Raw genomic sequence first — 24,093 nt, forward strand, 5'->3', positions numbered from 1 at the left:
TTAGAAGTAGGAGTTAGTAATGATATAATAGAAAGGGTTACTTTGTCCAGAAACAGTAAAATTAATTATTTATTAATTCATAAGAATTCAGTTAGATTATATGACATATGCGATGTGATTCCTAAAAGAGCTCCCCCAAACGTTTGCCTTCCTCCCAAGGACTCCTTGTACTAAAAGATTGAATTATCGAGTGAATGGAACAGTGTTGCCTTGAAGGGAGGGTCTCTTCTTATGCTTCCTGAGGTTAGACTTCATAAAACACTTTCTATCATGGAAATCTCGTGACAAAATCGAGGATTAAACGCATTGAGTGTACTGATGAAACTCGAGGTTGAAAAGTTTTCAGAGGCTCACACAGGTCCTCGTGTAAATCCTTAAACCCTTGAGCCAGGCACAGATTGAGTCTGCCTTGAGATTTGTCAGTGCTCATTTAGTTTACGTTTCAATTTATCTGTGTTTCAGTATAATAAGCCTAGTGAAACCGCCATTCCTGAGTCTGTAGATGGCTTGCGAGAGAATCTGGATGTGGTAGTATCTTTAGCTGAGAGACATTATTATAACTGTGACTTCAAAATGTGCTACAAGCTTACGTCCGTGTAAGTACATACAAACGTTTTTGTGTAAGAGCATAAAGAGTTTAGTACGCCTTACCTAAGAAATAACACCAGCGTGCTGTTTGAGTAATCTCCTGTGAGATGATCATAATTTAAGTTGCCTTTACCATTTGCAGAGTGCCAAGCAGTGTGCTATCTTAAAAGAGGAATTCGACAGACATAGGTTTATGCATATTTGTAGGCCATTACATTACTCGGGAGGGATATACAAGTCCTTCTCCCCAGTATTTGATAATTTGCAAATTTGAAAATACCGTTTTATCATATAGTTTCATAAATAAATACTTTATTGAAGTAGAGACTAATAAAATCCAGTAGCTCCTGGGCACCCAGCCTGGCACAGTCACTAGTGAAATGATCTCACACCAGTGCATACCATTCAGACTGTCCTTTAGCAAAATTACATGTACAATTTCATGTGGCTCTTGGGGTTTGCTTAAAATCCTTGAAATTATAAACCTTTTAATTAGTAAATACTTGTGATCTATTTAATATTTCATAATGTTTTTGATCCTTTTCAATAATTGGACTACTTATTATTACATGTATTATAATTCTATTGATTTAAAGTGAATGCATGGGATAATGTACCATTTATTATTCTTTCTATATAAAACAGGATTTTCCCATTTGTTTATAACGTAATCCTTGCCTTAGTCAAGCTAACCTGAAGATAATTGAGCTAAGAAAGTAAAAAGCGTTATAACCCCATAGTATTGTACGTAACGCTGTAATGGTTATTTAGACACAGCAGATTTTAGTGAGTGTGGTACTGTGTGTTCTGAGGGTAGTAATGCATTGCTTTAACTTTCAGAGTCATGGAAAAAGATCCTTTCCATGCCAGTTGTTTACCTGTACACATAGGGACCCTTGTGGAACTGAATAAAGCCAATGGTAAGAATTTGTTTTTAAATTAAAATAGTAATTTTTAGACATAAGAAAATTCCAGTAATGCTTGAAATTTTGGCGGACAAATCCTGGATAATTGAAATTCCATAATGGAGTTCTAAAATAAAAGTAACAAATAGAAGAAGAAATACTTAACAAAATGGCTAACTATCCATTGTTATCCCAAGAGAATGCTTTCTTTATCCTTGCTTCCTTCTTCCTAGTCCCCCAAATAATTTGTGATTCAAGGTACGTTAGCTTTAGAGTGTTGGGTGTCACCTTTGCCTTTTTTTTTTTTTCTGTAAATTCTATAAGAAGAATGATAATGACAGGAGTCAGGAACTGTTAGGAAATTGGAAGGAGGCAGATTTTTTGCTCGCATTCTCCATATTTTAACCTTTCAGAAACATTTAGTTGTGTTTGGGCTGTATTCACCCCTGAATCTTTTTAAACTGAATAAGAGTTTATTCAGTTTAAACTCCAATTTCCTTTGTTCAAATTGTGGCCTGTGAACCAACAGCATCAGCATCTCCTGGGAGCTTGTTAGAAATGTAAAATCTCCAGCTGCTCCAGGTCTACTGAATTTATATCAGCATTTTAACATAATATATTTAGGTGACCCTAAAGTTTGAAAAAAACTATTCTAAACTCTGGGTGTTGTGTTGAGTAATAATGGAAGCTTAGATTCCGGTACACTTACCTACAGGCAATGTGATCATGAGATGCTAGAACTTACACATTTCTCAAGAGGAAGTAATTTTGTTACTCTGATAAACATGTGAATTTGACCAGCCAAGTTGGTCGTGGGTGGTTAATATGGTCCGTAATAGGTCTGTGGAGTAAGAAGCACAGGTTTCTAAGAAGGCGAGAAGCTTTGAATAAGCTCTTAAGTGTTGTAAAGTACTTTAAGTGGTATCTAGTCTCGTGTTGCGCACTATGCCTTTCGTTCAGTTTTTCAGTCCCCCCAGCAGGTACTCAGTACTTAGCGTCCAGCAACCGATAAGGTGTTTGAGACAGCTTAAAACTAAACAGCCATGGTATCTGCCCAGTGGACTTTTGTAATCCATTAATTAAATGGATTTTGTATCTAGAACAAAGAAAAGTATGAAACCATTCCTATGAGAACAGAATTTGCTGTAACATAAAAATGTTATTGTAAAGAGTTGTAATTAGGGAAAAGTAGTAATAATTTTTTTGTCTTTTTCCCTAAATATAGAACTCTTCTATCTTTCTCATAAACTGGTGGATTTGTATCCTGGTAATCCTGTAAGTAATATGAATCCTTTATTTTTTCATTTTTTTAAACCTGAATTTAAGAAAACATTTCACTAGTAGTTAGACAGTAGCTAAAGGTGTTAGAGCAAATTCTCCTAATGCTTACCAAAACCAAACCAAACCCAGTACTGTCGAGTCGAATCCGACTTACAGCGACCCTATAGGATAGAGTAGAACTGTCCGAAAGAGTTTCCAAGGAGCGCCTGGCAGATTGAAACTGCCAACCCGACCCTTTAGGTTAGCAGCTATAGCAGTTAACCACTACGCCACCAGGGTTTCCACCTAATGCTTAAGATATTTAGAAAGCAGCACTGATCTTTTTAGTCCATGAAGGTATTTCTTTAGTACACTGAAGCAGTAACCTAAAAAAATCCTTATTTTCTGATTATAGAAATTATACATGCATACTATCTTAAAATACTTAGCATACAGAAGTATATAATGTTGAAAGTGAAAGTTTCACTCCCACTTCTCATAAGTAATGCTAATAATTAGGTTTCTTGCATTACATATGTAAAATTACTTATTGAATTGTGCACTGACTAAATCAGCGTGTCTTCCACACTGCCATGATCAGAACTGAGAACTAGGAACTGGAAATGTAACCATAGACTCACTACTTAAAGACAAAAGAGAGGGGCCAGGGTCTAGGTCTTAGACAAGACAGTAATTTGCAACCTAGACCACTATGAAAATCATTTAGAAGGAAGTGAAACCAGCATAGGAGAAGTCAGCTGAACAAGAAACAGAATCCAGGGGCAGAGGAAAAAGGTAGAGCAAGGATCGGCAAACAGTGTTAGGTGGAAGGCCAGGACTCACAGACTGATTTTTCAGGTATTAAGTCCTCAAATGCTTTTCATATCTTAAATGATAATAGCACATGATCGAGGGCACCTTGAGAGAGAGCTAAGGCACATCTCTCCTTTTGTCATGGAGGATCCTTAGTGGACAGCTTGTCTCTGAAATTTCTAACTTGAACTAAAACATGTGATGTAGAACATTTAGTCCACCCTCGGTCTGGCCTGATTTGTTAGAGATTTCCAGTTCAAGATTAGGAATCTTTGGTAATAGCAAATTCTGAACTTTTTAGGTGTCTTGGTTTGCAGTGGGATGTTACTATCTCATGGTTGGCCACAAAAATGAACACGCCAGAAGATACCTCAGGTATGAATTTATTTTCTTCCTCCCCCCAATGAACCTGTAGAAAAGGATTTCTTGTCATCTGCTTTAACAGGGTAATTAGGTAAGTACTTAACCGTACAGAGAAGGCCCTCGTTAAGTCGTGGCTGCTGTTTCTGTTACCACCGTTTATCAATTAGGTTACAAATGGATCTCATCGTACTGTGTAAGTTCTGTACAGAATGCTGATGGATTCATCTACAGTACTTATAAAGTCACAGACATTTCTCTTACAGTTTTGCTTGTACTATTAAACTTTTTGGTTCAAATGCATCAACAAAAATGTTGCATTAGTGTTTAATATGTTGGCAACTCCTTTGTTTAATTGTAATGTCCTGGAGGCCACCTGCTTACTTAAAATGAACTCAACAAATTAAAAATAAATAACCTGAAGAAACTCTTTTGTTCTAGCAAAGCTACAACGCTTGAGAGAACGTACGGGCCTGCCTGGATAGCCTATGGGCATTCATTTGCAGTTGAGAGCGAGCATGACCAAGCCATGGCTGCTTACTTCACAGCCGCACAGCTGATGAAAGGGTACGTCAGAAGCAAAACTCTGAAAGGATTGGTTTACTAACAAAATGAAATTTCTGTTATTACTGTTACTGCCATTTGTTTGTTAAAGTAAGCAAATTATAAACATCTCACTAGCGTCTTGCCTATTAGCTTCTGACTGTAAAATAATTACAGAATTGAGGGGAGGGCTTATATAATCAGTTCGCCTTTCCATTTATCTCAACCAGCGCATGCAGGAACTAGAAAATTAGGCCGAGGGAAGAGAGGAGTATGGAAGCCCTTCAGGTCAGCCTCATCCAACACAACATCTGGGATTCCTCAGGGATAGTTTCTGTTTACTGCCTTTTTTTTTTTTTTTTAACGTATGGGTTACATTTTCCTGTTGCTTTGCGTGTCTCATTTTTTTTAGTTGAAGACTGGACATTTTAGAAATAAATGCGTCTACTTTGGAAATCAGATTCTCCCTGCCTCCCAGGGTGTGTTATTGCTGCTGTCAGCTTCTTCAGTGACTTTCCTAACTAATTCTGTAAAATCTTTATCCTTTGTCACGTGCGGCACTGAAATTTCAGCTCAGTTAACTTAGTGGTCAGCTCAGTTACGTTAGTGGTTTCCTTGTTCTTAGGTGCCGTTGAGTCAGTTTCACCTCATAGTGACTCCGCGTAGAACAGAACGAAACACTGCCCGGTCCTGCGCCCTCCTCACAATCGTTTCTAACTTTGAGTTCATTGTTGCAGCCACTGGGTCAGTCCATCTCATGGAGGGACTTCTTTTTCACTGAGCCTCTACTTTACCAAGCATGATATCCATCTCCAGGAACTAGTCTCTCCTGATAACATGTCCATGTGAGACAAGGTCTAGTCATCCTGGCTTCTAAGGAGCCTTCTGGCTGTACTGCTTCCAAGACAGATTTATTCCTTCCTCTGGCAGTCCATGGTATATTAAGTATTTTTCACCATAACCGTGATTCAAAGGCATCAGTTTTTCTTCGGTCTTCCTTGTTCATTGTTCAGCTTTCGCATGCATATGAGGCTATTGAGAACACCATGGCTTGGGTTAGGCACACCTTACTCCTTAAAGCGACATGTTTTTTAATACTTAAAAGAGGTCTTTTGTAGCCGATTTGCCCAGTGCAATATGTCAGTTGATTTCTTGACTGCTATTTCCGTGGAGGTTGACTGTAGATCCAAGTAAAATGAAATCCTTGACAGCCTCAGCCTTTTGGCCATTTCTTATGATGTTGCTTATTGGTACAGTTGAGAGGATTTCTGTTTTCGTATTGAGGTGTAATTCATACTGAAGGCTGTAGTCTTTGTTCTTCATCAGTTAGTGCTTCAAATCCTCTCCACTTTCCCTAAGCAAGGTTGTGTCATCTGCATATCACAGGTTGTTAATGAGTCTTCCTCCAATCCTGATGCCAACTTCTTCATGTAGTCCAGCTTCTCAGATTATTTGCCCAGCATACACATTGAATGAGTATGCACACCTTTCCTGATTTTAAACTACGCAGTATCCCCGTGTTCTGTTCGAGCAACTGCCTTTTGGTCTATGTACAGGTTCCTCATGAGCACAATTAAATGTTCTGGAATTCCAATTCTTCACAGAGTTATCCATAATTTGTTATGATCCATACAGTCAAATGCCTTTGCATAGTCAGTAAAACACAGGTAAAAATCTTTCTGTTATTCTCTACTTTCAGCCAGGAACTATCTAAAATCAATAATGATATCCCTTGTTCCCTATCCTCTTCTGAATCTGGCTTAAATTTCTAGCAGTTTACTGTCAATGTACTGCTGAAATGACTTTTGAATGATCTTCAGCAAAATTTTACCTATTTGTGATATTAATGATATTGTTCACTAATTTCTGCATTCTCCTGGATCACTTTTCTCTGGAATGGACACAAATATAGATCTCTTCTAGTCAGTTGGCCAGGTAACTATCTTCCAAACTTCTTGGCAGAGACGATTGAGCACTTCCAGCACTACACCTGTTTATTGAAACATCTTAATTGGTGTTCTGTAAATTGCTGGAGCCTTGTTTTTTGCCAGTACCTTCAGTGCGGCTTGAACTTTTTCCTTCAGTACCATCGGTTCTTGATCATATGCTACCTCCAATTCTTTTTGGTACAGTAACTCTTTGTATTCCTTCAATCTTTCTTTGATGGCTTCCTGCATGGTTTAATATTTTGTCCGTTGAATCCTTCAGTATTGCAACTCGAGGCTTAAATTTTTTCTTCAGTTCTTTCAGCTTGAGAAATGCTGAGCGTATTCTTCCCTTCTGATTTTCTAACTCTAGATCTTTGCACATTTCATTGTAATATTTTACTTTGTCTTCTCCAGCTGCCGTTTGAAATCATCTCTTCAGCTCTTTTACGTCATCATTTCTTCTGTTCGCTTTAGCTACTCAACGTTTAAGAGCAAGTTTCAGAGTCTCTTCTGACATCCGTTTTGGTCTTTTCTTTCTTTCCTGTCTTTTTAATGACATTTTGCTTTTTTCATGTATGATGTCCTTGATGTCATCCCACAGCTCGTCTGTTCTTCCATCATTAGTGTTTAATGTGTCAAATAGTTCTTGAGATGGTCTCTAAATTCAGGTGGGATATACTTAAGGTCATACTTTTGCTCTCATGGACTTGCATATGCAATTGATGGTCTGTTCTGCAGTAGGCCTGATGACATTGAGCTTCTCCATCGTCTGTTTTTACAGATGTAGTTGATTTGATTCCTGTGTGTTTCATCTGGCGAGGTCCACATGTACAGTCACCATTTTGTTGTTGAAAAAAAGTATTTTCAATGAAGAAGTCATTGGTCTCGCAAAATTCTGTTACGCGATCTCCAGCATCATTTCTGCCACCAAGGGGGTATTTTCCACCTACCGATCCTTCCTTGTTTCCAGCTTTCTCATTCCAATTACCAGTGCTTATCAATGCGTCTCGTTTGCACATTTGACCAATTTCAGACTGCAGAAGTTGGTAAAAATCTTCAGTATTTTCATTTCTGGCATTAGTGATTGGTGCGTAAATTTGAATAATAGTCATATTAACTGGTCTTCCTTGTAGGCATGTGGATATTCTATCACTGACAGCATTGTGCTTCAGGATAGATATTGAAATGTTCTTTTTGACAATGAATGTGACACCATTCCTCTTCAATTTGTCATCCCTGGCATAGTAGACTGTATGATTGTCTGATGCAAAATTGTTGTTGTTGTTGTTAGGTGCTGTCAAGTCAGTTCCGACTCATAGCAACCCTATGCACAACAGAGTGAACGAACACTGCCCAGTCCTGCGCCATCCTTACAATCGTTGTTATGCTTGAGCTCATTGTTGCAGCCACTGTGTCAGTCCACCTCGTTGAGGGTCTTGCTCTTTTCCACTGACCCTGTACTTTGCCAAGCATGATGTCCTTCTCCAGGGACTGATCCCTCCTGACAGTATGTCCAAAGTCTGTAAGACACAGTCTCGCCATCCTTGCTTCTAAGGAGTATTCTAGCTGTACTTCCTCCAAGACAGAATTGTTTCTTCTACTGGCAGTCCATGGTATATTCAATATTCTTCGCCAACACCACAATTTAAAGGCATCGGTTCTTCTTTGGTCTTCCTTATTCATTGTGCAGCTTTCACATGCATATGATGCAATTGAAAATACCATGGCTTGGGTCAGGTGCACCTTAGTCTTCAAGGCGACATCTTTGTTCTTCAACACTTTAAAGAGGTCCTTTGCAGCAGATTTACCCAATGCAATGCATCATTTGATTTCTTGACTCCTGCTTCCATGGGTATTGATGGTGGATCCAGGTAAAATGAAATCCTTGACAACTTCAATCTTTTCTCCATTTATCATGATGTTGCTTATTGGTCCAGTTGTGAGGATTTTTGTTTTCTTTATGTTGAGGTGCAATTCATACTGAAGGCTGTGGTCTTTGATTTTCATTAGTAAGTGCTTCAAGTCCTCTTCACTTTCAGCAAGCAATTTTGTGTCATCTGCATAATGCAGGTTGTTAGTTAGTCTTCTTCCAATCCTGATTGAAAATGGCTAATATTAGTCCATTTCAGTTTATTAATCTTCAAGCATTCCATTTCATTTTGGACAGTTTCCAATTTTCCTAGATTCATACTTCATACATTCCATGTCCTGATCACTAATGGATGTTTACAGCTGTTCTCATTTTGAGATGTGCCACATCAGTAAATAAAGGTCCCAAAGGCTTGATTCCATCCACATCATTAAGGTTGACTTTACTTTGAGGAGGCAGCTCTTTCCTAGTCATATTTTGAGTGCCTTCCAACCTGAAGGGCTCATCTTCCAGCACTATATCAGACAATGTCCCGCTATTCATAAAGTTTTCAGTAGCCAGTTTTTTGAGAAGTAGATCACCAGGTCCCTCTTCCTAGTCTGTCTTAGTCTGGAAGTTCTGCTGAAACCTGTCCACCACATGTGACCCTGCTGGTATTTGAAATACTGGTGACACAGCTTCCAGCATCATAGCAACATACAAGGCACCACAGACAAGTAGTGGGTGGTTTCCTTAAATGCCTTCGATAGGAGACTCTCCCACCCTTTTCCAAGGAGCCTTATGTGCATTTTGGGGCATGCCTTCAGCATTCAAGCCAGCATTTTACAAATCTGCCTTAGCCTTTACTTCGTGCTTTTGAAGAGCCTGAAGGTCAGCCAGAGGTGAGGCATTAGATCCCTCTCATGTCTTTCCTGGGCATGTGCAGAGCCCTGCTGATGTGTGTGTCCTTCTAGGTCCCCATGTGAAACTTCGCAAAATCTGCTGTGGACACTTTATTCCAGATTTTCTTGTTATGGTGTTTGGCTGTCTTCTTGTGTGTGGTTTATATGTATCTAAATGTATACACATACCATATTTTTATGCAAATAATACACACCTTATATGTTTATTTTCCAGTTGCACCCTCCCCCATGAGATACTTTCATAAGCACTACTATGCCAATTATTTTTTGTGTTGCTGTAAAAAAAAATTAGCATAGCACGCTTAGAAATACCTCGAGAGGGAAGCATGCATAATTTGTGTAAAAACATGCTATGTACCCATCAGGCAGTTGCAGATGTTAAACAATTTCCAGTTATTGTTTTCACCAGGCATCCTGGGCATAGAGCTTTTCTCAGTGAGTCGGGTGAAATAAAGACAAGTCCTGGGAATGGGGCTTTTCCAGGAGCTGCCATACTGATAACATAGTGGCAGTTCTCCAGGAACTAGGCTTTTTGGGTTGATCCAAACGCCAAACCCATTCTTCCCCTCTAGTGGCTGCTAGGCTGCGGGTTTACACGGCTATTTTGGTTGTAAGGTTGCTGGTTTTCAAAGCCACCACAGAGCTGGGAAAACAGGGTTAGAAATCAGGCAAGTGAAAACACCAGAAGTTTGCCATTCTTACAGAGATTCAGTCATTTTTGTTTCTTTATTAAATGCTCCTTGGATTGTTGCAAGCCTTTGTTTAACGCCAGAGTTGTGAAAAAGTTAATTTTGACAATATTTGCCAGTGTTCTCATTGCCTTTATGGAGGAGAATTTTTGGAGGCCCTTCCTTTGCCATTCTAGAAGTGATTCCTCTGCGTAAATATTTTTTAAGGGTTCTTTGTCACTCTTCTGTAGATGGTAGAATCTTTTTTTTTTTTTGGCGGCAATATACACAGCCAAACATACACGCGTTCACAATTTCTACATGTGCAATTCAATGACATCGGGTACATACTTCACAATGTGTCGCCGTTCTCACTGTCTCCACCCGTAGTGTTCCATCACCATTGAGTTAGACTCTTCTGCCCCTGGAAATTCTCATCTGTGCTTTAGATTTACTGTTAGCAGTTTGAACTCGTGTGGAAAATTCTCTATAAGGACATACTGTTCAAGGCAAACATTCTTTATTAATTGAGCTACACTATTGTTTAGTTTAACCATGGCTCTGTGGGATAGTTTTGGTTCAGGGCTTAAAAGTTAGTTCTAGGCAATAGATTCAAAGGTCCCCCCTCCCTAGTCTCAGTGGATCCAGTAAATCTGGTTTCCATGTGAGTTTGAAGTTCTGTTCCCATATTTTCCTCCTTTTGATTAGGATCTACCTATTGAGTCCTCGGTCAAAATGTGCAGTAAGGGTAGCCAGGCACCATTCATTCTTCTGGGCTCGTGGCAGAGGAGGTCCTAGTTCATGGAGGCAATTAAACCTGTAGTCCATCTCCCTCTCCAATTCCTGGGTCCACTTCTGCTGTTCCAGGCAAATAGAAACCAATTGTAGCTTCGGTGGCCGCCCTTGAGCTTTTAAGCCCCCAGGCACTATTTCCTGATGGAAAAGAAACTCTGAAAACAACTTTAGGTCAGTTGACTTGATAGACCCCTGAAGCCTTTGAACCAAGAAAATTAATCCCATGCAGTGTTAAGCTGTAATTAAGTAGTATCAACAAGTGCAGCTTCTTTTTTTGGGGGGGGGGGCTGCTTTTATAGTTGTAAAATTATATGAAACACTTTATTTGCCATTTTATCCCTTTTTTCTGGTGTACAGCTTAGTGATAACAGCTACATTAGTCACGTATAACTATTACCCTGAAAAACTCATTGCCATCAAGTCAATTTCAACTCATAGCGACCCTGTAGGACAGAGTAGAACTGCCCTGCAGGGTTTCCAAGAAGCAGCTAGTGGATTTGAACTGCTCACCTTTTGGTTAGCAGCTGAGCTCTTAACCACTGCGCCACCGGAGCTCCTCCATTAGTGGATATCAGTTTTCCCATCACGCTAGACAAAAATTCACTGTTTCCTATAGCATGATTTCCACTCTCCCTTCCCCTGCCTGCTCCTGGTAGCCTTTTTTAGATGATGGAATCTTAATTTGCGCTATGACCCTGGATTAGAACCAGCGTGCATACCAATCAGTCAGTAAATATTTATTGAAGTTCTTAGATCCATTTTCAAAGAAAGATGATTTTATGACATTTGCATTAGTGCAATCACTGATCCAGTAGTGTGAGCAGATGGAAATTCAGTTAAAAAGTGGTCAGTACTTACTCTGAGCCTCGAACTGTTTCAGAGGCTGGGAAAATGGAATTCGTGTACATGACATAATTCGAGAATTCTTCAGTGCAGAATGGATAACAACTGATTATCATGGGAGTTTACAGAAGGGAGAACATGTAAGTTAGAAAAGTCAGATGTAGTCTCATAAAGGGTATCTTCGTCATCTAGTGCTGCTATAACAGAAATACCACAAGTGGATGGCTTTAACGAGAAGTTTATTTCTTCACAGTAAAGTAGGCTAAAAGTCCAAATTCAGGGTGTCATCTCCAGGGCAAGCCTTTCTCTCTCTGTCGGCCTTCTCATCAATCTTCCCCTAGACTAGGAGTTTCTCCACTCAGGGACCCCCGGGTCCAAAGGACAAGCTCTGCTCCCAACACTGCTTTCTTGATGGTATGAGGTCCCCACTCTCTGCTCACTTCCCTTTTTTATCTATTGAGAGATAAAAGGTGGTGCAGGCCACACCCCAGAGAAACTGCGTTGGATCAGGGATGTGGCCTGGGTAAGGGTGGTGTTGCAATCCCTCCCTAATCCCCTTTAACATAAAATTACAATCACAAAATGAAGGACATTTTGTGATTGTAATTGGAAATCATGGCCTAACCATGTTAATACACACATTTTGGGGGAGACATAATTTAATCCGTGACAAAGGGAAGAGGAGCTTGAACACAAACTTGAAAGAGAAGATGGTGCTGAATAAATAAAGGAGGAAGGGGTTAGACAGTCTAGACTAGTGGTATGACATTAGCGTTGGGGAGAAAAACAGGCAGAGGGATGCCAGGCCGAAAGTAGGTCTGTCCTGCTTTAGTGCCTTTTTTTTTCTCACTAGAGAATAATGAAAAATAAGATAAATAAGTTGGTGATAGATTCCCAAAGTAACAAAGATTAGACTAAAATCCCATTAAACACTTATTAAATGTCAGTAAATGAAAAATGTTATAAAAAGTAGGTGCCGTGTTTTTGTTGCAATAGTATGTTCAAATTATTCTGCGGAAAGGATTTGAAATTGACAAATTACTCTCTGCTGAATTACGACGTTTTTGGTGTTGAATATGTGAAATTTTGCATTATTTTTAGGTGTCATTTGCCAATGCTGTATATTGGATTGGAGTATGGCTTGACCAATAACTCAAAATTGGCTGAAAGATTCTTTAGCCAAGCGCTAAGCATTGCACCTGAAGATCCATTTGTTATGCACGAGGTTGGCGTCGTTGCGTTTCAGAATGGAGAGTAAGTACCAAAAGACCATTGTGCTGTTTTTGGTAAATAGAGTAAAACCTCAATTACTGGAGTTCAGCTGATAAGACTGACTTTTGAATAGATTTTTTTCTGTACTGTTTTAGGACATAGAAGATTTTTTAAAGATCTTGGATTTCCTTAAAAATGTTGAACTCAGGTTTGAGTCCTTCCGTCATCTAGGCCACCACACTCTCTTAGTTATACTGCTAGACAGTTGGTATATCAGCAGATCATTGACATTCAACAGCATGGCCTTGAGGCACTGAGAACCCTTAGTCATCTCTATGGAGTTTGGAAGTTGGATTAGTATATTTGAAACCACATTTTTGAAACAAAAATATAGGAAAACCTGCAAAAGCCAGAACCTGTGTAAGGCAGAAACTTGTCAGAGAAGGAAAACTCAAATATTTTCCACTAAAACGATCGATAGAAAAATGGTAAGACTGCGCCCTATCAAAGGTGGAAGGAAAACTTGTGAGACCAAGAAAAACCAGGCAGTTCTGTTGAGTTCCGGCTCTCACAGGTTTCACTATATAGGTAGTCCCCTACTTATGGCGTTCTTTTTTTTTTTCTTTTGTATACCTTATCATTAGTAATATGTACTACATACAATGTTGTAACTTGTAATTTGCTGATGTTATCATTCTCAAATGTAATGTTTCCAACCCCCAAAGACAGACAAAGATCAGATTTATAAAGATGCTGATAATAAAAGGCAATAATAATGAAAACTAAAGAAAAAATGAGACGTGACTTATGCCAGAACTGACTGACGACATATTACTTGTAGTAATGGAACCCTGTCGTATGTCGACTATCTGTATATTGTGATTCGTTACCAGTTCAATCAAGAAATGAAACTAATTAGAATGAACCAATCTCTGAGTGTCCTTTTCAGTCAAGGCTGTACTGTAGCCTTGGATGTTTCATAAAATCAGTAGCTCAGTGTCATACTCAAGAGAAAAATATTTATAATCCTTTGTATTAAATTACACATAAATTAAAAAATAGTAAACTGGTACTCCTCCAGTATTGTTTGTGGGCTGTGTGTGTTTTCTAAAGATTGACATATCTGTGTATTGAAAAAAAAGGAAGTTTAGAGCTTTTTTGATTTTGTGTATAATAATAATTTAGTATCTCCTAAGATCATGAGCTTGTGTGGTGTGCATACCATAAAAGTAATCATTTATCTGACTTAAATTTGAATTTTAATCAGCTTGTACCAATAGTTTACCCCATTTCACTTTAGTACTACTAGAAAGATTTTCAAGTTTTTCTTAAGTGTTCATATTTGCTAATTTTGAATAACCTGCAACCTTTCTCTCCCTCTGTTTTAGCTGGAAAACAGCAGAAAAATGGTTTCTTGACGCTTTGGAAAAAATTAAAGCAATTGGGAATGAGGTATTCTATGCATATTTAGAAATATATTTATGTACACAGGCTTACATGTGTTTACTGTTCAATGTGGAAAATAACATTGCCAAATAATCCCTCTTGCCTACGATAATCACCTGGGATTTTTCCTAACACATGGCATGCTGGTGTTTGAATTGTCAGTTCACTGTTTGACGACGTGGTACAGAGGGAGTTTATCTAATTGAGAGGGCAGGTGTTGGGTGTTTGCTTCTTAAGAGGACTCTAGTGTAGTGGTAGTCACTGGAATATATTAGGTGGTTATTGCACATTGAGAATATTTGATGGTTAGTTGAAATTGATGAGCACTGTAGCATTTAACAATGTGCCTTATCTAGAACTTAAAATAGGCTCATCTTTGAGGTTAAATGCAATATAACAGCAGATTCTACTTCTTGGGGAATAGGGTGAGCTGTCATTAAAATTCATGTGTTCCATTTGCAGTTCCCTACCTGTACCGTGGGGCCCTGGTGGCACAGTGGTTATAAACAAATGTTTGGCAGTTGGGGTCTACCACCCGCTCCTTGGAAACCCTGTGGGGCAGTTCTACTCTGTCCGGCACGGTCACTGTGAGTCAGAATTTACTCGACAGCAATGAGTTTGGTTTTTTGTTGGTTTACTGTACTTTACCTTTCAATGTTTGAAAATATTTAACTAGGCTCTGTTGTGCAAAAGGTGTAACCATGGATTTGTGTTCGTGAATTAACTTCCCAGCAAGGAAGGACGTATGTACATAGATATTATTTTAAAATAATGACTTTAGATACTGTAAACTTCCACAGGTTGGGATTTTCATATGAGTACTCTCCTGATTCCTGATTCTTTTTCGCATACCTGTCTTGTTTTATTCTATTCTGATTATACCACCCACTTTCTTACTTTTGTTTGTGCACAGTTGTCCACAGTTGTCTGTCCTTTGACCGTTGGCTCTGTTAGTCTGCCTGCCAGATGGCAATTTGCCTGTCCTCGTAGACGTAACTTCTTAAATTTTTGTCTCCAATTAACTGTTCTATGACTTCGAAAAATGTTGTATTTCCATTTGTTTGCACATGCTTGTACGTATAGCATGTTCTGCCTCAGCTGAGTCTCGGGTGGTTCCGTGTAGAAAATGTGATCTTGTTAATACAGGGCTGCCATCTACCGCCTTGCCAATTTTCAAGGAATTGAACGCCTTATGGCCTTGCTACTCAGAGTGTGTTTCTTGGCTCAGCAGCGTCAGTATCACCTGAGAGCACGTTAAAAGTACCAAATCTCAGGAATTACCCTAGACCTATTGAATGAGAAGCTGAATTTTAGCCCAGGTGTTGCTCATGCACAGTAGTTTGAGAAGCAGGACCCCCAAGCCACACCTAAAAGGGAAGCAATATTTCTTTGATGATTCAGAGGGCACTTTAGAATCTTAACAAAATTTAATTTAAATGTGGAAGTGCAATACTACTGAAGTGTCAGAATCAAACCAAAATCAAACCCTTTGCTGTCAAGTTGATTCCGACTCATGGTGACCCTATGGAATAGAATAGAATTGCCCCATAGGGTTTCCAAGGAGCGGCTGGTGGATTCGAACTTCGGTTAGCAGCCAAGCTCTTAACCACTGTGTCACCAGGGCTCCATAAAATGTCAAAATACCCATTAAAAAATGATACAAAGAGGGGAAAGAATACTGTTTGACTTTAGTTATAAGCTGCAGCAAATGTCAAAATAGCCAAAAGAAGGTAATAACATCTAAGTGTAATTAAAGGACCTGTTTTTCATTCACATGGGCTGTGCCTCCTTGAGCCATTCTCAATACAGCTGAAGAGGTGAGGCTCACATTTATTTATTTGTTTAGTTGCCTACTGTCTTGTAGGCTCTGAACTAGACATTGAGATGCAACAGGAAACTAGGTTGATATTTCCTGCCATCAGATCTACTGGGGAATGCAGACAAGGAAATTGGCAGTAATAATAAAAAAAACGAAAAAAATCTGCGATTTGGGAAATAAAGGTACCCACATCTAGCGACAGTTAACCCAGTCTTGAGAATCCAAGGAGGCCTTCCGGATAAAATACCTTCCCCACACCGTCCTGAGGTCTGATGAAGCATTAACCAGATGAAATGAGGGCGAAGAATGTTTTAGGTGTCAAGAATGGCATGTGCAGAGTGTGGTGTATTTTGGAAATTGGAGCTAATTCAGTGTGGCTTGGATTTTGACTTCACGGAGAATGTTAAGGAATGGGGCGGGACATTTACGCAAGGGTCGTTAAGGGCCTTGAAAACAATGGTAGAGAGTTTGCACTTTACCTGAGAATGGTGGGAAAACAGGAGTTTAAGCAGGGGCAGCATGGTGAGACTTCTATGATTGTGGCCCCAAAGAGATTTTTTGTGAGTGGGGAAGGTCTTGGCCCCAAAGAGACTTTTTGGACTTGGGAAGGTAAGGATTAAACAGGCTGGAGTTGTACTAAGGAGGTAGAATAAATGAGGCTCTCGGTGAATTTGGAATAAGAGATGTGAGAGAGAGGGAGGGGTCATGGATAACATCAGCCTGGTAGGGCACCTAGAAGGAGAATGAGACTGGGGATCTGGGGTGGCAGGAGAGACAGAATAGCTTGGTGGGTGACACATTGAACTGAAAGTGCTGGTGAGAGTTCTAAGTAGAAATACCTAGTAGGCAGATGGTTATAGAGATCTAGTGTTTTAGAGAAAAAGGGGTCTGGGCTGAGGTACAAAATTTGGCCTTGAGCATGGACAGGCTATTTGTGCTAAGCGCTGGAAATACAGAAATTATGCAATTCTGTGGTCCCATCCAGAAGGATGGAAAGATGAGGAAACCAGCACGTATTCTTGCTGAGTGCTGAGGTCGAGGCACCCAGCTGTACAAACACAGAGGAGAGACACCCAGCTTGCATAAATTTATGTGAGAGAATTCAGTGCAGACAAGTGAAGTTGAAAAGTGAGGTCTGGAACTCATGGGTTTGATGCTGCTTTATGTTTTAGGTAACAGTTGACAAATGGGAACCTTTGTTGAACAACTTGGGGCACGTCTGCAGAAAACTGAAGTAAGTCAAGTAGAGCATTTTCAGAAATAGACTTCGTGACTAACGGTTTACTTGATTTTGTGTAGCCGTTTCTGTATTTTTATTTCATGAACCTCTTCAGCTTTCTTGTTCTTGGCTGCTCAGATATAATAAACATAAAAACAAGTATTGTTTTTCTTATCTATCTCTGTTGGTTTAATTTTATTTTTGAAGCATATTAATTTAGAAATTATCATTACTTCTAAATGAAAAAAACTAGTGTTCAAAATCAATTGAGGAGAATTTAGACAGTAGGATCTAATTAAAACAACGTCCATATTCTGACTCAGGTGGCAATTAAAAAATGAATTTGTCAGTTAAATAAGTTTGGGAAGCTCTGAGTTACACAAAATTAGCAAGTTTTTTTAATTGCAGGATTTTCTGGACTCTTGTGCATTTCCCAAACTTAATTAAAAACAATTTTTTTTTTCACAAAAGATTTTCCAAGGAAAGTATCCCAAAGAACTTTGGAAAACATTGTTCTGAGTAACTCTTTTGGACTTTAAAGCAGAACTCTTGGTTGTTTTTAACCACACCTGATGTCAGACATTTACCTTTCCATAAAAGTGTGTCATAAAAGGACACAGGCCCAGGAGTCAAGGATTGGGGTTCTAGCTCCAAAACAAAAAAACCTGTTGCCGTCGAGTCAGTTCCGACTTAGAGCGACCCTGTAGGACAGAGTAGAACTGCCCCATAGAGTTTGCAGGGAGCACCCTGTGGATATGAACTGCTGACGGTTTAACCACAACGCCGCCAGGGCTTCCAGTTCTGGTTCCAGTCTCCAGCTAAGTATCAAAAGTAATACGACAAGATCCAGGTGGAGTCCCCTCAACCGACTGAGTGAGCATGCCAGGAAAATACATGTCAAGGAGCTATTGAGATACATGAAAGTGGAATATAGAGGAAAGTGACAGTCTAAACTATTATTCTGACATAGGAAAATATTTCTTACATTTTTACATAAATGAGTAGTCATCTTAGCAGTTTAGTAATTTTATGGTAATCATTGATTATTTCTTTTTTTCTCTCCCTTCTCTCTCCCTCCCTCCTTTTCCTCGCTCCCTCTCTCACCTTCTCTCACAGAAAGTATGATGAAGCGTTGGATTACCACCGCCAGGCTCTGGTGCTGATTCCTCAGAACGCGTCCACCTACTCTGCTATAGGATATATACACAGCCTGATGGGCAATTTTGAAAATGCTATTGACTATTTCCACACAGTATGTCTTTTGTTTGTATCTAACTTTAGATCTGGTTAACGCTTACTACTACTTTCTGAAAAGATCTTTTCTAGGCAATATTTTCTTTACCGTTTTAAAATTCCTTATGCTACCTTGTATTTTATCCTTCTCTTTGCAGAGAAAAGCATATGTGTGTTTTATAATATTCATTAACTTAGAAGCAAACATAGACTTGTCATAAATGTGCAATGAGTCATATAATGTTAATTTGAGTCGGGTGTTATGTTTAGGCTGGGGAGTACAGGAGTGTCTATTCCACAGCGAAAGCCCTGTCGCAGTTCCCAGTCTTTTATTCATGACTCTTATAATTAATTTCCTTAGATCAATTTAGTTGACGTACAAGATAACCTGCATTTATCACAAAGAATCGCTCCTTAATTCACATACCCACATTTCATCAAATCTAAGACACCATTCATAAGTGAAATGACCACAAAAACAGAAAAAATGCTGACAAACTTTAACATAATACTTTCCTATCACTTAAATTTTTTGCACTTAGACAAAGTGCTCCTTGGGCATATTGAGACGTAGGTTTTTATCAGCTGTCACTCTAGTACAGATGTAAGAAGAAAAATGCAAGTGAGATAAGTTGGTTACTCAGTTCCTCACAGTGAGCACCTGATTATTCTGACTCACGTTTGTACCAGGTGATCAATACCCTGTTTTCCCAGAATATTATCCTAGTGCCATCACACACGTTCTGCTCTTGAATTTTTCTCCAAACAATAGACGACTGTTCTGCATATTTTGGTGTTGCCACTCTCTTGATCTTACTAGAAAGTGTGCACAAAAGGTTTTTAGACAACAACTAGGATTCATGTATCTTCTCTAAGTGTTGCGTCATGGTTTGTTAACCAAAATGTCAATAGTCTGGTCATGCCACCAGGCACAACAACCAAATTCACACTGCACAGGCAGTGACATCCATGTCATGGCTGCTGCCTGGCCATCTGGCCACAGCAATAGTAAGAAACCATCAATTGTAAGACATCCTGGTTTCAGAACTGTTAAAATTTGAAAAAAAATGTAAATCTTAGAATCAGTGAAATAATGATATTGGAAGAAGAGATAAAATATGAGGAAATGCAAATTTTCAAAGATAAATACATGAGTAATAGGTTCATAACTGATTTTCAGGGGTTGATTAAAGATTTTCAGGCCATAACCCTAGATGGAGTTTCAAAGCGCCTCTATGATGAACAGAATACTAAGCTAGTCAGAACTTTGGGCTGAGCAAATTTTCTGATCTTGTGTAATCTTTTAAATATGTATGTATGAATAATGTATAATTTACCTTCTGTGATTTAATTCATATAGAAGACTTAGAGGGCTCTTGTGGGGTGATAGTTTTTTAGTCTTTTTGGAAGGGGAATTTCAAACATGGAAAAATAGTGAAATGCACCCCCATGTACCTGTCACTAACTTCAAGTTATTATACTCACGGTCAGTCTTGTTTTAGCTGTAGCCCCACTAACAGTCCCTCTCTGCTTCCACCTTCGGTTCCTTGGAGTATTTTGAAGTGAATTATATAGGAATATTTTTAAACAAAAGAGAAGGAAACACATTTTCTGCTAATAACCATGCTGAATATTTTCTGGCAGGCACTTGGTCTCAGGCGAGATGACACGTTTTCCGTTACAATGCTTGGTCATTGCATTGAAATGTACATTGGCGACTCTGAAGCTTATATTGGTAAGATTGTAATTATCCTTATTGGCATTCTCATCCATTTTTTAGGTTCTTTCTCTTTGTAGTCCATCTCTGTTTAGATTTCTCAAGTTCTTCTCTAAGGCTCTGAGTTTCTCTCTCTAACCTTTCTAACTACATTAATATCAAGAAATTCCATTTATTTCGCTAGAAGAATGCTGGGGGAAGTAGTGACACATCAGCTGTCCATTCTGTTTTGAAGTTGAACTCTTCCTGTGTGTAAAATACCGTTACAAAACATATGTGAAGTGCTGTGTTGCAGGAGAATCAGTCCAATTACACAATGGAAAAACAAGTCTTAGAGACATTTTTCTAATGAACTTGAACGAAGGGACTCGGCCTTAATATATTATAATGCAGAGTATAGCATAATGTTAATCTCTGCATTTCAGGGGAATATTAATAAGTTGCGTTACATTTACATAACTGACGTGTAATTTTTTTTTTTTTTAATGATAAACAAGTAGTGAGATAAGTTTAGAGGGTATTACTGTAATTTGGTACTTGTTTAGCTATGATGTAAGGAGTGTGCATAGAGGTTAAAAAGTGAGAACGGGACCTTAGGTAGACAAAGATTTCTTTAACAGAACGTAAAACCAAAAAAGGAAAAAAAATGATAAATTGGACTTCAATAAAATTAACAGCTATTGTTCATCAGAAAACAAAAAAGTGAAATGGAATGCCATAGCCTGGGAGAAGTTACTCAACACAAAAAGAACTTGTATCTAGAATACAAAAACCCCCTACAAGTTAGTAAGAAAAAGTTGAACAGCACAATCATAAACTGGGCAAAGTATTTGAACAGGTGCTTCATAAAAGAGGATCTCTAAAAATTATTACTCAAAATGAAGATCATCATCACTTACCGGAAAAATTAAGACTATAATGAGATACCACTGCGCACCCACCAGAATGGACGAAGATTAAAAGTACCGATGACACCTTAGTGGAACTCACACGTATTGTTGGTTATCAGTGGGGTTATAAATGGGTAAAACCTGTTTGGAAAACCATTCAGCATATTCACTAAAGTTAAAATCAGGCCTCCTGCATCAGTTATCTGTTGCCACTTAACCACCCAAAACTTAGTGGCTTAAACCAACAAAGATGTATTATTTCTCACAGTTCTCTCAGTTGATTGGATGCTTCTTTTGCTGGTCTCGCCATGGGTTCGCTCATGCCACTGTAGTCAGCAGGTGGCTTGGCTGGGGCTATATAGTCTAAGATGGTTCACTCATGGCTGGGATCTCAGCTGGGATAGCTGGAACAGCTAGAATGGCTGGGCCTCTCTCCACGTGGCTCTTTTCCTAGACTTCTTCATAGCATGGTAGTCTCATGGTTCTAAAGGACCAGAGCTGAGGCTTCACGACCTCTTGAGACCTGACTTGGAAGTTGTACAATATCACTTCCACCACCGTCTGTTCATCAAAATCAGTCACATAACCATGATAATCTCAATCAATGCAAAAAAGGTATTTGATAAAACCCAATACCCTTTCATGATAAAAACACTCAACAAACTAGGAACAGAAGGGAAATTCCTCAATATGATAAAGGGCATTTGTGCAAAACCCATAGTAAGCATCATACTCAATGGGGAAAAAAACTGAAAGCTTTTCCATTAAGATTAGGAACAAGACAGTGACATCCACTGTAACCATTGCTATTCAGCATTGTATGGAAGTCCTAGCCAGAGCAATTAGACAAGAACATGATATAAAAAGATCCAAATTGGGATGGAACTGGTAAAACTATCCCTGTTTGCAGATGACATAATCCTATATATAGAAAATCCCAAAGAATCCACAAGAAAGCTATTAGAGCTAATAAATGAATTCAGCAAAGTTGGCATGGTACAAGGTCAACACACAAAAATCAGTCGTGTCTCGATGTAACAGCAATGAGCAAACTGAAATGGAAATTGAGAAAACAATTCCATACACAACATCATTTAAATGATCAAAATTCTTAGGATTAAGTTTAATTAGGGGGGTGAAAGACGTACACTAAAAACTATGAAATATGGCTGGAAGAAATTAAAAACCAAAAAAAAAAACCCATTGCTATTTAGTTGATTCTGATTCATAGCGACCCTGTAGGACAGAACAGAATTATTCCATAGGGTTTCCAAGGGATGCCTGGTGGATTCGAACTGCCGACCTTTTGTTTAGTAGCTGTAGCTCTTAACCATTATGCTGCCAGTGTTCCCGAAGAAATTAAAGAACTAAACCAGTGGAAAGACATTCCGTGTTCATGAGCTGAAAGACTAACATTGTTAAAATATCAGTACTACCCAAAATGGTCTGTAGATTCAATGCAATTCCTATAAAAATTCTAACAGCCTTCTTTGCAGAAGTGGAAAAGCCAATCCTCAGATATGTATGGAACTGAAAGGGCCCCCGATAAGGCAAAGAAATCTTGAAAAAGAAGAACAAAGTTGGAGGACTCACATTTCTGATTTCAAAACATACTATAAAGCTTCACTAATGAAAACCATCTGTGTATTCTGGTAAACGCATAGACTAAAATCAAAAACCCCAAACCCATTGCTGTCCAGTCAATTCCAACTTATATGGACCCTATAGGGTAGAGTAGAACTGCCCTATAGTGTTTCCAAGACTGTAAATCTTTACAGAAGCAGACTGCCACATCTTTCTCCTGTAAAGCGGCTGGTGGGGTCAAAGTCCGAGTGCTTAACCACTGCGCCACCAGGACTGCTACATATAGACCAGTGGAATAGAATTGAGAGTTCAGGTATGAATAAATGGTTTTTTACAAGGGTGCAAAGTTCATCCAATCGGGAAAGAATAGTCTCTTCAATAAACGGTGCTTTGTCAACTTCATCTCCACATGCAAAAGAATGAAGTTGGACCCCTACCTCACACCATATAAAAAAATTCAAATGGATCAGCGGCTTAAATGTAAGAACCCAAACCATAAGACTCTTAGGACAACTCATAGTAGTTAATGGTTCAGGACTTAGTTTTTGACAATGAGTTCTTAGATATGACGCCAAAAGCACGAACAAATGAAAGACAAAATTAGATAAATTGGACTTCAGAAAAACTAAAAAATTTGTGCATCAAAGAACTTTATCAACAAAATGAAGAGACAAACTACAGAATAGGAGAAAACGTATGGGAATTATATATCAGGTAAGGGTTTAATATCCAGAATATACGAAGAATGTTCCTTAGAGGCAAGGATGGCGAGACTGCATTTTACATAATTTGGACATGTCAGGAGGGATCAGTCCCTGGAGAAGGACATCATGTTTGGCAGAGTACAGGGTCAGCGGAAAAGAGGAAGACCCTCGACGAGGTGGATTGACACAGTGGCTGCAACAGTGAGCTCAAGCATAACAATGATTGTAAGGGTGGCGCAGGACTGGGCAGTGTTTCGTTCTGTTGTGCATAAGGTCACTATGAGTCAGAACCAACTCGACGGCACCTAACAACAACAACGAAGAATTCTACAACTGAGCAACAAAATGACAAGCAGCCCAATCAAAAAACAGTCCAAGGACTTGAATAGGCATTTCACCAAAGAAGATACACAAATGGTCAGTAAGCACATGAAAAGATGCTCAATGTCATTAGTCATTAGGGAAATGCGAATCAAAACCACAGTGAGATACCACAGCACACCCACTAGGATGACTATTATCAGAAAAAGAGAAAATAACAAATGTTGGTGAGGATGTAGAGAAATTGGAACAGCTGTTCATTGCCGGTAGGAATGTAAAATGGTGTAGCTGCTGTGAAAAAGTTGGACAACTCTCAAAAAATTAAAAATTGAATTACCATATGACTCAGCAATTCCATTCCTAGATATATACCCAAATGGCTTGGAAGCAGGTGCTCAAACAGGTAGTTGTACACCAGTGTTCATTGCAGCATTATGCACAACAGCTAAAAGATGGAAACAGCGCATGTCCGT

The 24,093-nt window shown here is 38.9% G+C and overlaps 1 protein-coding gene across 2 annotated transcripts in view; it reads left to right on the forward strand.

Moving 5' to 3' along the window:
* Nucleotides 1-24,093, forward strand: part of CDC16 (cell division cycle 16) — a 34,719-nt gene that overhangs the window by 7,978 nt on the left and 2,648 nt on the right. For both annotated transcript variants that reach the window (XM_049857111.1, XM_049857112.1), the window contains exons 8-17: nucleotides 463-596; nucleotides 1,429-1,508; nucleotides 2,719-2,768; nucleotides 3,868-3,941; nucleotides 4,368-4,493; nucleotides 12,577-12,729; nucleotides 14,076-14,139; nucleotides 17,125-17,186; nucleotides 18,288-18,423; nucleotides 20,049-20,139. In XM_049857111.1, coding sequence (XP_049713068.1) covers nucleotides 463-596; nucleotides 1,429-1,508; nucleotides 2,719-2,768; nucleotides 3,868-3,941; nucleotides 4,368-4,493; nucleotides 12,577-12,729; nucleotides 14,076-14,139; nucleotides 17,125-17,186; nucleotides 18,288-18,423; nucleotides 20,049-20,139 — 970 coding nt within the window. The remainder of the gene's footprint in view (nucleotides 1-462; nucleotides 597-1,428; nucleotides 1,509-2,718; nucleotides 2,769-3,867; nucleotides 3,942-4,367; nucleotides 4,494-12,576; nucleotides 12,730-14,075; nucleotides 14,140-17,124; nucleotides 17,187-18,287; nucleotides 18,424-20,048; nucleotides 20,140-24,093) is intronic.

This window comes from Elephas maximus, chromosome 17 (genome assembly GCF_024166365.1).
Source record: "Elephas maximus indicus isolate mEleMax1 chromosome 17, mEleMax1 primary haplotype, whole genome shotgun sequence".
NCBI classification, from domain to species: Eukaryota; Metazoa; Chordata; class Mammalia; order Proboscidea; family Elephantidae; genus Elephas; species Elephas maximus.